Consider the following 16,763-nt stretch of genomic DNA (forward strand, 5'->3'; position numbering starts at 1 on the left):
CACTCTATTGAATCCATACTTATTTTGTGTCACTATATGCTAGATATGTATGAAAGTATTAAAGTTCAAAGTACTATCTGAGTAACACACTGTATATTTATGCAATGGTTTACCGAATTACATGTAAAATTCTCAGGTTCTTAATTTTCCTGATTTATTTACATCCTTAATTAGTGGCTTATTTGAATAACGAAAAGCACTGTCTGATTTAGAAAAATTAGGGCAACAAAAGTATAACTTGAAATTTGGGAACTACACACACTTAAAAGTTCAAATAATGAAAGTAATTTTACATGGGTCAAAACAATAATTTATTAGTAAACAAGTTTCTAGGAAAAATAAACTGGTTGCAGGAAAGAGGTAAATTAAGGCTATCCAATGAGCTAGACCTTTTTTTTAATAAACATTTATTAGTTCACCACATTAATTGGTGTAGGAACAACTTTAATTACAAATTTATCTTAAAGGAAAACGTTTTATGGAAAATTAACTTTGTCATTGGGATTATCAGCACACAAATAATCTAGTAAACTACAAATTCAGAATGTCAAAATTCCTATCTAAGCTGTAATTTTAACAAAATACAGCTTAGATAGGAATTTTGACATTTTAAATAAACTAGGTACATCTACTATCAGTCTAGTAATCAAAAGAAAAACTCTAGTTATCTAAAAGAGTAGAACAGTATTACATAGAGTAACTCCATCTTGCTACATTTCATAGTCTTGCGCAGATAACAGTTGCGTTTGCATTTTTTGAACTGGGTGTTAATGCATCCTTTTGTAGTTCCTGTGTACACCTGATCACATATGCAAGGGGTTTTGTATACTCCTGCTGTGGAAAATGGTGAGAGTAGGTACTTTCCAGTGTTCAAATATTCACCAGGTTTTTTTAAAGTCTAAACACTGTGCCTGTACTGTGGCACTCTGCTAATGCAATCTGTGTGTTTTTATGAATGCGAGGAGACCTTTCCCTGTAGCTTGTTCTGTTTTGCTAGAAGATCCTGATATTTTAATATGTAGTGCCCTATTAATTTCCCCTTTCTCAGGGTAGCTATTTCTTCTAAATATAATTGTTAAATGATCTAACCCTTCTTCCATGTACTGTGACTCACCGATTCTTTTACCCTTGTTCACCTACACTTTAATCACCTTCAGCCAAGGCAATTTGCTGTATGTGTTTATGGAAAAGAGTGGTGGATTCAAAATACCTGTGAGACTTCCGATGAGCGGAAGGATGTTTTAATAAGCTTTTTGCACCCACATAGCCCAGCAAACTCATTTTATTGTCCATCAATAGGTGAAGAGTCTTGGATTCTGTGACAACACATTATTACAGTTATAATTCAAGTAGCATGAAGGAAACATAAGCTTATGACCCCTAAAAGATACCTCTTATAGCTTAGTTCTCTGACACTTAGAGAAATGTATCATTAGGTTTGGGATCTTGTGTAAAGAAACACTTATCAGGCTTGGAACTTGTGGTAAAGAAACCCACCAGTGACTGCTGTTACACAGCTATCAAATGTGGCACCTATGGTAATGGGGATGCTGGTTTCCTTACTTTAAGAGAGACCAGCAGTGGTTAAGCCACCTTGAACCATAGCAACTCATTTACAGAGTTTTTCATTAGTTCATATAAACCCCAAACGACACAAACACAAAATGTCCTGTACTTTAAACTAGCATGTCAATAGCATTGCATAATAAGAAGACATACTCCAAATTTTTTATAATGTGAATCCTTTCCAAAAAAAAAAGTCAGGTAGGTTGCTATGTATTTCCCCAGAACTTATGTAGTGTGACATTGATGTAACACTTAAGGCAGTTTGAACTGTGTGTGTTGTGGCTGTTATGCAAAAATTTTGCTATCATAATGTGTAGTGCCTTGGTAATGCACAGTTAAATTTTGAAATTTATAACCAGTTTTGTTCTGTAGTTACCATAGCAGTAAGACAGGCTGAAATATGTCATGATGAGTCGTGACAAAAGACATCCCTTCTTTTGAAGTTTTTTTGAGTTTGTTCTGACTCAATCTCATTTCCTAGTCATCAGGACTTTTGGTATTACCTTCCCTAGAGAGTACTAAACAACTATAAGATGTAATAAAAGATGTCAGATGTGAGTACCTGCAGAGTATGGGTGTATTTTAAATGAGCCTCCACCTCTTCATTTTTAGGGCCTTATATGCATGCATTGCAAAACCAAATTTATTTTTTTTAGATGGTTTAGAATGGTCTTTCCGATAAAATGGTTTAAATGAGTTTGCAGAAGATTCTTTTATGTAAAAGTTGGCTAAAAATAGCCATTTTTGGCGTTTTTACAAAATTGTCAACATTGCCCTCTTTTTGTAAACTATTGGAAACCAGTAGGAGAATGAAATTCTATATTCTGAAGCATTGTACTGGTAAATTGTTATGTGCATAATTTCGGGTTTATCCTGCTATCATTTCTGGAGATATAAGCAAGTAAACTTCACATTCTTTCAAGCACACATTTTTCAGCCAACTTTGTCTCAAATTATCCATATGAAAATTACTCAAGAAATCTTTTTTTATTATTTCACTTAAGAGAGTGTAAAACGTTACGCAAGATGATTAGTTATGTTTCTTTCAAGAAAATGTTTCCATAGATAGTGTTAACAAATTACTATGCAGCTGGAAGTATGATATTGGTCAAAGTAAAATTTTGTTTATATTCATTTGGGACATGTGCAAATGTCCACACAGAATTTCAGAAAAAAATCTGTAATAGTCATGTGGAAACCTCTAGACCACTTGGCATGCAATGACCCTGGTTTAAAATAGTTAAAAAGCCACTTAACTTAATAGGTTGTGATATATCTGGAGCACAATTAATGATTCCTGCTGCACTGATTTACTGATATTTCGTTGTATTATAAAGGTACCACATACTGATTTCAGTGTAAACTTACATGTCATTGAATACATTAAAGACACACAAATGCTTTTTTTATCTAGTACACTAGACACTCATTGCCTTTTTAAGTGCTTTATTACCTTCTGAAATTCTCCTTAATGGCTGTAAATTTATTTGCTAAAATTTTTTGCAAGTCCCTTGTCTATATATGAGTGTCCCAGAATTGAACCATGTGTTTACAGAAATCATGCAGAGATGTCTTGAGTTTATTGGATGAAATTGCTGGTGTTCAGAATTCCAACATGTCAAAACTAGGAATAGGAATTTAATTTGTGAAAACTGTTTTTAGATTGGTTACATGTTTAATTTGGCAAGGATGAGAGGTGTATTGCTTGTGACCTTGCTGAAGGAACCACCATGTCATTTTAAGAGAAATATGATTAAGGTGTTAGAAGCTGCTTCCATTTGAGAGTAAATTCAGTGATTTTTCACTAATCTACCTCATTCATCAGAAAAATATGTAAAATGTGACTTTATGGTGCAGTCCCAAGGCAATAATCACAAAGGTCAGTGTTTGTTTGCTGAATTTTTCTGTTGATTAATATTATTTTCACTTTTACCTGTATTTCAGGTACATTAAAATCCCAAAGCACTCTGTTACTATTTCACATAAAATAGTAGGTCACTCCATCACTGGGGCAGAGTGTTGATTCACAGATCAGAGGAAGACGAGAGTGCTCGCTACAATAGCTCCATGGCTCATAAAGCTCTCTGGTGATGAAGTTAACCTTTGATTTTATGACTTGATTTGTTAAATTCTCAAAGCCCTATACCAACAATTCCACGTGAAAATTGGTAATGGTTGGGTAAGACAGTATCTGTCTCTGTTGTGTCACTTATTGGAAAAGTTTCTTGATGTCTTCTGGGGAAATGTGCTGCCTCTGTTGGGTAAATGTGGCACCATGTTTGTTGATGACAGCTGGTAATCATGTGAATAAACCTAAGTGAAATAATGTTAGACAAACTGATAGTTTGGAATGTGTGCATGGTAAGCAAAACAGAGTCCGATATTCACATTTTCTCACAAATAAGTGCTGCAACAAGGAGCTGACAATAATTTTACTTTTGTGTCTGGGCAGTACTGAAAAAAGGTTGTTACTTATCGAGCATCACAATCCTAAGTTCATGCTTCTAAATGTACCTAGCTGTGAACTATATTAACATGTATGTAATCACTGATTTGACAAACAGAAGAGAGCCTTGTGTAAAAGAATGAATTACTATTGGTTGATGTGCTTGCCTTCCTTTTCACTTTCACTAGCTGACTGTGGTACACTTTTAGATCGTGCTCTGTGTTAATGTTTGTGGTGTTGAGTCATCTAATGCAACAGCATACACATCTTGCCGTGACTGATCATTCTATACACACAAAACCCTGCCAGCAGGTGAATTTGATCTCATTGATCTTCAAAGTTTTGCTCAATTCAGACCTCTCGTCATCACTTGTTGTGAAGTGTCTGCAAACTATAATGTCACATAATCACAACTGTTTCCTGTTGCATGGCGCCTGGAATTTATATGGTCTCTAGTTCAATTCTTGCCATTTCTGCAAATGTTTCTATGCATTTTTTTATAGTCTTAGACACAAATGTCAGATTTATGTAGGCTTTTGTATGTCTTTGCTGTAACAGTGATGTACATCAAATCTTTACATATACTGTGTAATTTTGTGGAAAAAGAGGGATTGATTTTACTCATCACAGGTGTGGCGAGAATTTCCAGACCGTATTGTTGGGTTTCCTTCACGAACCCATGTTTGGGACAATGTGACACAACACTGGAAATATGAATCAGAGTGGACCAATCATATATCTATGGTTCTGACTGGTGCTGCATTCCACCACAAGGTGAGAAAAAACATTTAAAAAGAACCAATATAGTGGCTATGCCAACCCTGTTTCTTATTTTTCTTTTGTGAAAAGAATTAATTATTGTTGGGAACTGTTTATACAAAAAAGATATAATCTAATTATTATTTCCTGTGATAATTAAAATTGTTGCAAAATATATTGTAAGTAAAAGTTATATTGGGGTAAATTAGTTATTGCTGAAATCTAGGTATTTTGTAGACAACATAGAAATTTTAGATTCTTTTTTAAATGTATACATTCTCTTCTATGAAGGTGAGGTAAAAGCAAAGTAACATATTTAAGGAATAGAAACTGGAGGAATGGAAATTCAGATATCTGTCAAGTAAATTTTTTGATTTTGCAAGTTGTTCTGTAATTCTCGAAAAGAATAACTACACTAATATTAGTTTTAATTTCTACTCAACATTTTTTTTTTCTTTTTCAAGGTTTTGCTGTCTTCTTGTGATCAATAATTACGTAATATTGCAAATCTTCATGATTCCAATTTACTTCATATTTTTTGTGAGTTTGGGAGAAGGTAGTCTTATTTATCAGGCGAATGAACATTCACTATTTGTTAAGCTTCATGGTAGTGACCTACATATACATAGCAAGCTATTGTTCAGTGCATAGATGAAGGCTGGCCAATGACTTCTCTATGATTATAGCTCTGGACATTCTATTGAAATGCTGTGTGTTACAGGGAGTGGGAATCTTGCCTTGGCCACTTTGCTTGCAAGCATGGTAAAACCCTGCTGCACTCAAATTCTAGTATGCTTGCCCAGATGATGCAAGACTCTCTCTCAATCTATATTTCCCTAGCTTCTTGTGGGAACAATTTGGGTGTCAGTAACACATCCCCTCTCCTCCTTCCCCCTCAAAAAAATTCCTGTTAATTTGGGTGAGCTATTGGATAGCAAAAATGCCCAATCAACAAAGAGAACATGCCAAATCAACAAAGAGAACCTAAGAGGATGGTCCTCTTCGTTAGGCATCATCAACATTAATGCACCCAAATGATTCAAGTGCACCATTAAACAAGGATAAGTTGTATTTGAAAGTTATTACATACAGAAAGGGCTTAAAGGTTAAGTTGGGTTCTTAAAATCTATTAAGTAACTATATAACAGAAATTTTTTAGTAGAAATAACATGATAACAGCACACTGCCAGCCTCCTGAAATCAGAACAACTAATGAAAATGCTGGAAGAAATCTTTGATATATTGAGTGTTATTTCACAAATTAGACGGCTTGAAATCTGAGATTCCTTAGCAAATGAGTGTTGTTATGAGAAAAGTATGGGTGTTGGTATGAGAAGAGTATTATGTGCATAACTATTGGATAGTATCACAGTTTTTTTATTGTTGCAACTAGTGCCAGCTTCAAAGTTAATTGGTTGTTATGAGTGATATGTCATTAGGAAAAGAAAATAAAACAAGACATGGCAAATTATAAAAGTAATTTGACTGTATCTATGAACCATAGCATGAGTTAGAGATTGTCACAATGTAACTTCACGGCTATCATTTGTTCTCTAGTTTTTGGTGTATTTTTGTATAATAATATAAGGGGTGCACAAATGAAAATGAGACAGATGGGAAAAAAGGACATAAACTGTTTATTATTTTAAAAGGAACCTCCTTAACTGTTAATACACTTATCGCACAGTAAGACAAGACAGTCGATGCTTTCATTGAAAAATGAAAAATGTTTGTAGTTGCCTATGGAATCATCATTGTACCCAGGCATGCACCTCTTCGTCCAAAGCAAACTGATAGCCACAAATGTCGTTCTTCAGGGCACCAAAAATATGGGAATCACATGGGGAGAGATTGCGAGTGTATGAAGGATTTGTAAGGACCTCCCAGTGAGACTTCTGCATCATAGTCAAAATGGCATTATTCTGTTGCAGGGTAATGCTTGCCTACATGTTGCCAAGGTTGTTTTGAGTATGCTGCAGAAGTTTCACTGGGAAGCCCGTACACATCCTCCACACAGTCCTGATCTCTCCCCATGTGATTTCAAAATTTTTTGAGTCCTGAAGAAAGACATTCATGCCCATTGATTTGCTTCAGATGAAGAGGTGCACATCTGGATGCAATCCTGGTTCTGTAGGCAACTGCAAGCATTTTTCCATGAAGGCACTAACAGTTATGGAAATTATGCCCCTTATACATAATATAAATGCGACATTGGTCCATGACACTAACACTGACTGTTCTTTCCAACAGTACTGGAGTTACCTGTATACTACTGCAATGCCAGGTCATATTAAGGAATGGGTGGACGAACACATGAACTGTGAAGATATAGCGATGAACTTCCTTGTTGCAAATATCACCAGCAAGGCTCCAATAAAGGTACAGTTAGCTGCTTTCTTCTTTTAAGATACACAGAACAACCACAGCAAAAGAATCAGCATGACTTGTGTTGTTATTTTAAAATTCAAACTTGTTCATGATTACTTGCAGTATATTCCCTTTGTACTACATCTACTTTTACATGCCTACTCTGAAAATCACATTTAAGTGCCTGGCAGAGGATACCTCAACCCACCTTCACAATAATTCTCTATTATTCCACTCTCGAACAGCATGTGAAAAAAAATGAACACCTATATCTTTCTCCATAAGATCTAATTTCCCTTATTTTATTGTGATGATCATACCTCCCTGTGTAACCTGGCGTCAACAAAATATTTTTGCATTTGCATTTGGAGGAGGAAGATCCAGCTGCAAAAAGAAATGGCATTGTTTTTATGATGTCCACCTCAAATCCTGTATCATGTCCATGACACTCTCTCCCCTATTTCTTGATAGCAAAAAAGTCTGCCCTTGTTTTAACTTTCTCAGTGTAATCCTATCTTGCAGCTGTACTCCAAAAGAGGACACACAAGGGTAGTGTAAGCAGTCCCATAATATTTTTTATGTGTTCTTTCCAATTTAAGTTGTTCGTAATTGTTATTTGTAGCTATTTATTTGAATTTATGGCTTTTAGATTTGACTGATTTAGGGTGTAATCATAGCTTGACGGATTCCTTTGAGCACTTACGTGCATGACCTTACACTTCTCATTATTTAGGGTCAATTGCCAATTTTTGCACCATGCAGATACCTTATCTAAATCGTTTTGCAATTGGTTTTGATCTCCTGATGACTTTACTAGATGATAAACGATAGCATCATCTGCAAAAGACCTAAGACAGCTGCTTGGATTGTCTCCTAAATCATTTGTATATATAAGGAGCAGCAGAGGCCCTATAACACTACCTTGGGGAGTGCCAGAAATCACTTCCATTTTACTCAGAGACTTTCCATCAATTACTACAAACTGTGACCTCTCTGACAGGAAATCAAGAATCCAGACACATAACTGAGTTGATTACAAGCTACTTATGAGCTGCAGTGTCAAAAGACTTCTGGAAATCTAGAAATACAGAATCAGTTTGAAATTCCTTGTCAATAGCCTTCAACACTTTGTGTAAGTAAAGAGTTTGTTGTTTTCTCAAGAATGTTGTTTTCTAAATACGTGTTAAGTGGACCCACGTTGGCAGCTGTTCTTGATTTGAATTGTGAAATATGTACTTCATCTTCTTTGGTGAAGTAATTTCGGATGGCTGTGTTTAGTAACTTTGCTTTAGCAGCATCGTCATTGCATTCCATTGCTTGTCTTGCTGCTAGCATACTTTACATATGACCTGAATCTCTTTGGATTTTTTGCCAAGTTTTGAGACGAAGTTTTTCTGTAGAAACTACTATGAGCATGTCGCATTGAAATCCACACTAAATTTTGAGCTTCTGTTAAAGATAGCCAATCCTGGGAATTTTGCATTCATTTAAATTTGGCACGCTTTTTTCAATTTTTCTGCAGCACTGTTCTGACTGGTTTTGTTTACCACGGGGGATCAGATCAATTGTTTGTTAATTTATTTGGTACAAATCTTTCAGTTGCTGTCCATACTATTTTTTTGAATTCAAGCCTCATCTGGTCTACACTTACATTGTTAATTTGGAAGATTGTCTTTCAGGAATGCATCAACTGAATTTTTATCTGTGTTTTTGAATAGATATATTTTTTGTGGATTTGGGAGTCATGGTACTCAGTCTTGCTATGACAACCCTGTGTTCACTAATCCGTGTATCTGGTTTGAAACTCATTACTAGCTCAGGATTATTTGTTGTTAAGAGGGCTGGTGTGTTGTCACAACCGTTTACTATTCAAATGGGCTCATGAACTAATTGCTCAATATAATTTTCAGAGAATGTGTTTAGTACAATTACTGATGATCTTTTATGCATACCTCCTGGTTTAAGCATGTATTTTTGCCAACATATTGAGGGTAAAATTGAAGTCACCGCCAACTACAATTGTATGAGTCAGGTGCGTATTTGAAATTGCTCTCAAGGTTTCTTTGAACCTTTCAGCAATTGTATCATCTGAGCTGGGAGGTCAGTAAAAGGGTCCAGTTATTATTTTATTCTGGTTGTCAAGAATAACCTCTAACAATACTAAGTCACAGGAACTATCTACTTCAGTTTTTCTGCAAGATAAATTATTACTAACAGCAACAAACACGCCAACACTAAACTCATTGATGCTTCATTGTAGGATGCTTGCTGAGTACCAATAATGGAATCTTGGAAAAACTGATACTTGTGTTTAGGATTAATGTTATGCCTTGAAACAAGGTATCACAGAACTTTCATGAAGGAGGAGGATAATATTTTGTCGAGGTGTGTTTCTGTTTGTACTCCTCAACAGTGTCCTGCGTGGGGTCTGGCTTTGGCAGCACATGTAGTGATTCGTGTCATGTTTCTGCTTTTGTTCTACAGACATGGCATATCTCCAAGATTCACGAATGTAGCTGATACTAGTAAAGCAATGTCAAGGCAGATGCTAAGTACAGGACACTTCTAGTCATTTCCAGCTATCAGAGTATGATAGATATGGTAATGCAAAGCCATTTGTTAGAGAGAAAGAATTATGACTGTGGACTTCCCCAAGTGTGGATGCGGTGCACGTTAGTGGGAGTGTATGCTTCAACAAATGACACTGATAGCAAAACCAAAGATGGATTTGCTGATGAATTGACAATTGTCCTGGAAAAGATAATGCCTCAAAAGGGAATAATCAGTATGGGAGATTTTAATGCAAGAATAGGTACAGAGGTAGATGATGAGATAGTAGGAACATGTGGAGAAAATGTCGTAAATGAAAATGGCGAAAGATTGGCAAACACATGTGCTGCATTGAATTTGAAAATTTTAAATGGTTTATTTCAGATAAGTGGATACATAAATACACATGACAGTCATTCAAGAGATTTGAGAACAGTTGTTGAATGTATAACACAAAACAAAAATTCTACACTTAGTGTGAATGATGTAAGGGTACACAGAGGCCTAGAATATGGCTCCGACCACTTCCTGCTTAGAGCAAAGATTGTCATGCCACCATGAAGGAAAAGGGTTCCTCAGGATGGTAGTGCTCATATTAAAATCCTGGATGCTGTCAAATATAATATAATATAAATAGTCTCAGAGTTGAGACTAAAATTTCTTAATAAACTGAGACTAGCTAGTAAGCTGCTTAGTTTTTATGAATGCATAAATTCTGTAGAGAAATACCAACAAATCAAAAGATGCATTCACAAGGTAGCGTATGAAGTGCTGGGTCAACAAAGCAGACTAACAAAACAAAGCCCAGAGTGGTGTATGGAGAACATATGTGAAAAGACGAAAATGGAGAAGAAAATGTATAACAATTGGCTGAGGATAAGGGACCTGGAGGCTAGAATAAAGAATGTGGATATAAGACAATGAAGATGAAAAGAAATTATTGATGGGATAAATTAGGTGTGAGAAGAAAGACATGTGAAGATAGACAGATGTATGGGGGGTACACAGGTGGCAGAAGCCTGGAAAACAGTGAGGAACTGAAGAAGAGATGTGAAAGAAGGGACAGATATAACAAAATCAGAATTTTATTGTCTTGTGTTGTACATATGTGAATCATTGATTTAAACTACAGGAGACTCATCAGAATAAATATTGTGACAGAGATACATACAATGTGTCAAAAAAATCAATCTTAATTTTAAAAAACAATTTGAAATTTATTACCGTGCAAGGAAATCTTCATCATCTAGCGTAATTTTATCTTCATAAATCTAGTTCCATACTGTGAAAGTTTTTCATTTTTAATTTATTATAAATTTTCATTGCCATTTACTGAGGAGTCTGGGAGTATAGTTTTAGTCTACGAGACAGCAACATGAAATTATCTCGTTTCATGTGTCATACATGTGTTGAAAATGGTTTTCAGTAAATAATTTTGGAATGGTACAGATAAAGATAAACAGTTCATAAATGTAAATATGTGGAATAGTGAAAATTTTTAGTTCTGTGAATAAAAGTTGGCATAACTGTCTAGGTTTAATATTACACATATTTCTAATAATAATCAGGAGAAACAAAACTGTCATTCTATGGATCAGTGTGTGGAGTGTCAGATCCCCTAATCGGGCAGGTAGCTTAGAAAATTTTAAAAGGGCGATAGATAGGTTAAAGTTATAGTGGTAATTAGTAAAGTTCAGTGGCAGGAGGAGCAGGACTTCTGGTCAGGTGGATACAGGGTTATAAATACAAAATAAAATAGTTTTTTTTTTTAATCGTATGGCTAGGGCCCCCCATCGGGCAGGCTGTTTGCTGGGTGCCGGTCTTTCAATTTGATGCCACTTTGGCGACCTGCAGTTGATGAGGATGATAGGATGATGATGATGATGATGATGACAGCACAACACCGAGTCCCTGGGCGGAGAAAATTCCCCTCCCAGCCGGGAATCGAACCTGGGCCCAGAGGACTGACAATCCGTCACGCTGACAATTTAGCTACTGGGGGCGGACAAAATAGGGGTAATGCATGAATATGTTTAATAATGAATAAGAGAATAGGAATGCTGATAAGCTACTGTGAACAGCATAGTGAACACATTATCGTAGCCAAGATCGACACAAAGCCCACACCCTCCACAGTAATACAAGTTTCTGTGCCAGCTAGCTCTGTAGATGATGAAGAGATTGAAGAAATGTATGGTGGGATAAATGAAATTATTCAAATAGTTAAGGGAGATGAAAATGTGACAGTCATGGGTGATTTGAAATTGGTAGTAGGAAAAGGAAGAGAAGGAAAAGTAGTAGCTGAATATGGTTTGTGGGAAAGGAATAAAAGAGGAAACCACTTGGTAGAACTTTGCACAGAGCATGTTGTAATCGTAGCTAACACTTGGTTCAAGAATGTTGTAAGAAGGTTGTATATGTGGAAGACCTGGAGACACCAGAAGGTTTCAGATTGATAATATAATGGTAAGAAAGAGATTTCAGATCCAGATATGAACCTGTAAGAAATTTCCAGGGGCGAATGTGGACTCTGAGCGCAATTTATTATTTGTGAACTGTAGATTAAAATTGAAGAAATGGCAAAAATGTAGGAAATTAAGGAGATAGGACCTGGATAAACTGAAGTAACCAGTTTCAGAGGGAATATTGGGTAACGATTGACAAGAACATGGGAAATGACTACTGTAGAAGGGAAATGGGTAGCTTTGAGAGATGATATAGTGAAGGCAGAGGAACAAATAGGTAAAAAGATGAGAGCTAGTGGAAATCCTCTGGTAAACAAGAGATATTGAATTTAACTGATGAAAGGAGAAAGTATAAAAATGCAGTAAATGAAGTAGGTGAAAGGGAATACAAATGTCTAAAAAATGAGATTGACAGGACGTGAAAATTGGCTAAGCAGGAATGGTTAGAGGACAAATATAAGGCTTTAGAAGCATATATCACTAAAGGAAAGATAGATACTGCCTACAGGAAAAGTAAAGAGAACTTAGGAGAAAAGAGAACGACCTGTATGAACGTCAAGAAGTCAGATGGAAAACCAGTCCTAAGGAAAAAGGGGAAAGCTGAAAAGTGGAAGTAGTGTATAGGGGGTCTGTACAGGGAAGATGTACTTGAGGGCAATATTATAGAAATGGAAGAGGATGTAGATGAAGATGAAATGGGAGATGTGATTCTGCGTTAAGAATTTGACAGAGAACTGAAAGACCTAAGCCGAAACAAGGCCCTGGAAGTAGACGACATTCCGTTAGAACTTCTGATAGCCTTGGGAGAACAAGTCATGACAAAACTCTTCCATCTGGTGAGCAAAATGTATGAGACAAGCAAAATTTCCTCATATTTCAAGAATAATATTATAATTCCAATTCCAAAGAAAGCAGGTGTTGACAGATGTGAATATTACTGAACTATCAGTTCAATAAGTCATGGTTGCAAAATACTAACATGAATTCTTTATAGAAGGATGGAAAAACTGGTACAAGCCAACCTTAGGAAGAGCAGTTTTAATTCCCAAGAAAAGTAGGAACATGCGAGGCAATACTGACCCTACGACTTCTCATTAAAGATAGGTTAAGAAAAGGCAAACCTACATTTATAGTGTTTGAAGACTTGGAGAAAGCTTTTGAAATTGTTGACTGGGATACGTTCTTTGAAATTCTGGGATAGGAGAGGTAAAATACTAGGACCAAAAGGCTATTTACAACGTGTACAGAAACCAGGTGGCAGTTATAAGAATCAAGGAGGCATGAAAGGGAAGCAGTGGTTGGGAAGGGAGTGAGACAGGGCTGTAGCCTGTTGCAATGTTATTCAATCTGTACATTGAGCAAGTAGTAAAGGAAACCAAAGAAAAATTTGTAGTAGTAATTAAAGTCCAGTGAGAAGAAATCAAAACTTTGAGGTTTGCCAATGGCATTTTAATTTTGTCAGAGACAGCAAAGGACTTGGAAGAATAGTTGAATGGAATGGACAGTGTCTTGAAAGGAGGATATGAAATGAACAGCCAGCTGGTGTGGCCGAGCGGTTCTGGAACCACAGGACCACTGCGGCCGCAGGTTCAAATCCTGCCGCAGGCATGGATGTGTGTGATGTCCTTAGGTTAGTTAGGTTTACGTAGTTCTACGTTCTAGGGGACTGATGGCCTCAGATGTTAAGTCCCATAGTGCTCAGAGCCATTTGAACCATTTTTTGAAATGAACATAAAAAAAGCAAAATAAGGGTAATGGAATGTAGAGAATTAAATCAGGTGGTGCTGAAGGAATTAGATAAGGAAATGAGACATTGAGAGTAGTGGAAGTAAAATTACTGATGATGGCTGAAGTAGAGAGGATATAAAATGTACTGACAATGACAAGAAAAGTGTTTGTGAAGAAGAGAAATTTGTTGACATAGAGTATAGATTTAAGTGTCAGAAAGTCTTTCCTGAAAGTATTAGTATAGAGTGTAGCCATGTTTGGATGTGAAGTGTGGATGATAAACGATTTAGACAAGAAGAGAACAGAAGCTTTTGAAATGTGGTGCTACAGAAGAATGCTGAAGATTAAATGGGTAGAGCATGTAACTAAGGGGGAGGTATTGAATACAGTTTGGAAGCAAAGAAATATGTGGCGCAACCTGATTAGAAGAAGGAATTGGTTGGTATGGCACATCCTGAGACCTCGGGGGATCACCAGTTTAGTACTGGAAGGAAGTGTGGGAGGTAAAAATAGTAGAGGGAAACCAGGAGTGAATGCAGTAAGCAGATTCAGGCGGATGTAGGTTACAAGTAGTTGCATGAAACCAGTCTTTGGACTGAAGACCCCAGCAACAAAAAGAATAACAACAACGCTTTTAAAATAATAATATTCTGTTTACACTACTTGCATTCCCCGAAAAGATTTATTCTGTATCTTACAATAGATTCATAATAGCTATGGCAGAAAACTTTCCTAGTGTCCATATCACTTGCATAAGATAATATTCTCATTGTGAATGCAAGACTGTTTAGCTTGTTTGGCCAAGTAGCTTATATGAGAAGACCAGGAATTTTTTTCTAGAAATATCCCCAGGAGTTTGACAGTTTCTACTCCCCGAAGTACCTAATTTTTATGGGTAGTTGGGAAGTCACTTGATTTTGTTTAGTTTTAAACTGTATAAAAGTTTTTTATATTTAATTTTAATAAATTTACATCAAACCAATGCTCTAAACGATTTAGGGTGTCAGTGACTCTTCAAGGAATGTGTTCTATGGTCTCAATTTCACTAAGTGTGGATGTGTTGTCTGCAAATAAAACTGCATGGCATGTTATATTTTTAGGTAAATAATTTACATAAAATAAAAACTGCATTGATTCTGAGATGGAACATTATGGGACTCCCTATACAGTGATTTTTCCATCATTGGCATTAGAGAATCGTTTCAAGATACTGCTTATGGAAGAGAGAACCAGATGTAAGGCCATACATATGGATTTCAAGAATGAATTGTCTGTGTGAAATGTAGACCCAATAACTGCAGCGGAAGTAGGAAGATTTGTTAAAGTAATGGAAAATCTCCTGGATCAGGTAGCATACCAATAGAATTACTGTAGCATGGGCTGAAGGTTTTTGAGAATGTTTGAGTAAATTGTTTAATGCATGCATGTTAGAGGGAGAAAAAGGGCCCAAAGAAAGAAATTTGCAATATCTAAGTCCAATTTAAAAGAAAGGTAGTAAGAAGGTGTTTGGAAATTATCACCTTCTCTGTTGGTAGTTTGTATGATCAAGTTCTAAAGGGTGGGATGGAGAGGATGTTGAGGGACATTGAGGAGGAAATGAATTCTAGAAGGGAAGATCTTGTAATGACAACATTTTTATTTTGAGACAACTAATGCCAAACAGACTGGAAAGGAAACTGAGTAGCCATTGAGTGTTCATAGATCTTAAGGCATGTGACACAGTGCCACTGAAAAAACTGTTTTAGGTCTTAAGGGGGAGTGGGCCTAAAAGACAAATGTTAGAAGTATACAGGGTGTTCCAAAAAGGTACGGCTAAACTTTCAGGAAACATTCCTCACACACAAATAAAGAAAAGATGTTATGTGGACATGTGTCCGGAAGCGCTTAATTTCCATGTTAGAGCTCATTTTAGTTTCGTCAGTATGTACTGTACGTCCTCGATTCACCGCCAGTTGGCCCAATTGAAGGAAGGTAATGTTGACTTCGGTGCTTGTGTTGACATGTGACTCATTGCTCTACAGTACTAGCATCAATGGGTTAGTGTTCATCATGAACGTGGTTTTGCAGTCAGTGCAATGTTTACAAATGTGGAGTTGGCAGATGCCCATTTGATGTATGGATTAGCATGGGGCAATAGCCATGGCGCGATATGTTTGTATCGAGACAGATTTCCAGAACAAAGGTGTCCCGACAGGAAGACGTTTGAAGCAGTTGATCGGCGTCTTAGGGAGCACGGAACATTCCAGCCTATGACTCGCGACTGGGGAAGACCTAGAACGACGAGGACACCTGCAATGGACGAGGCAATTCTTCGTGCAGTTGACGATAACCCTAATGTCAGCGTCAGAGAAGTTGCTGTTGTACAAGCTAACGTTGACCACGTCACTGTATGGAGAGTGCTACGGGAGAACCAGTTGTTTCCGTACCATGTACAGAGTGCAGGCTCTATCAGCAGCTGATTGGTCTCCACAGGTACACTTCTGCGAATGGTTCATCCAACAATGTGTCAATCCTCATTTCAGTGCAAATGTTCTCTTTACGGATGAGGCTTCATTCCAACGTGATCAAATTGTAAATTTTCACAATCAACATGTGTGGGCTGACGAGAATCCGCACGCAATTGTGCAATCACGTCATCAACACAGATTTTCCGTGAATGTTTGGGCAGGCATTGTTGGTGATGTCTTGATTGGACCCCATGTTCTTCCACCTACACTCAATGGAGCATGTTATCATGATTTCATATGGGATACTCTACCTGTGCTGCTAGAACATGTGCCTTTACAAGTACGACACATGTGCTTCATGCACAATGGAGCTCCTGCACATTTCAGTCGAAGTGTCCGTACGCTTCTCAACAATAGATTCGGTGACCGATAGAT

The 16,763-nt window shown here is 36.8% G+C and overlaps 1 protein-coding gene across 1 annotated transcript in view; it reads left to right on the forward strand.

Moving 5' to 3' along the window:
• The window catches only part of LOC124721527 (exostosin-2), a 100,628-nt gene that overhangs the window by 70,882 nt on the left and 12,983 nt on the right, over positions 1–16,763 (forward strand). The window contains exons 8-9 of the mRNA XM_047246544.1: positions 4,643–4,786; positions 7,022–7,150. Coding sequence (XP_047102500.1) covers positions 4,643–4,786; positions 7,022–7,150 — 273 coding nt within the window. The remainder of the gene's footprint in view (positions 1–4,642; positions 4,787–7,021; positions 7,151–16,763) is intronic.

The sequence above is a fragment of the Schistocerca piceifrons genome, chromosome X (genome assembly GCF_021461385.2).
Source record: "Schistocerca piceifrons isolate TAMUIC-IGC-003096 chromosome X, iqSchPice1.1, whole genome shotgun sequence".
In the NCBI taxonomy this organism is placed as follows: Eukaryota; Metazoa; Arthropoda; class Insecta; order Orthoptera; family Acrididae; genus Schistocerca; species Schistocerca piceifrons.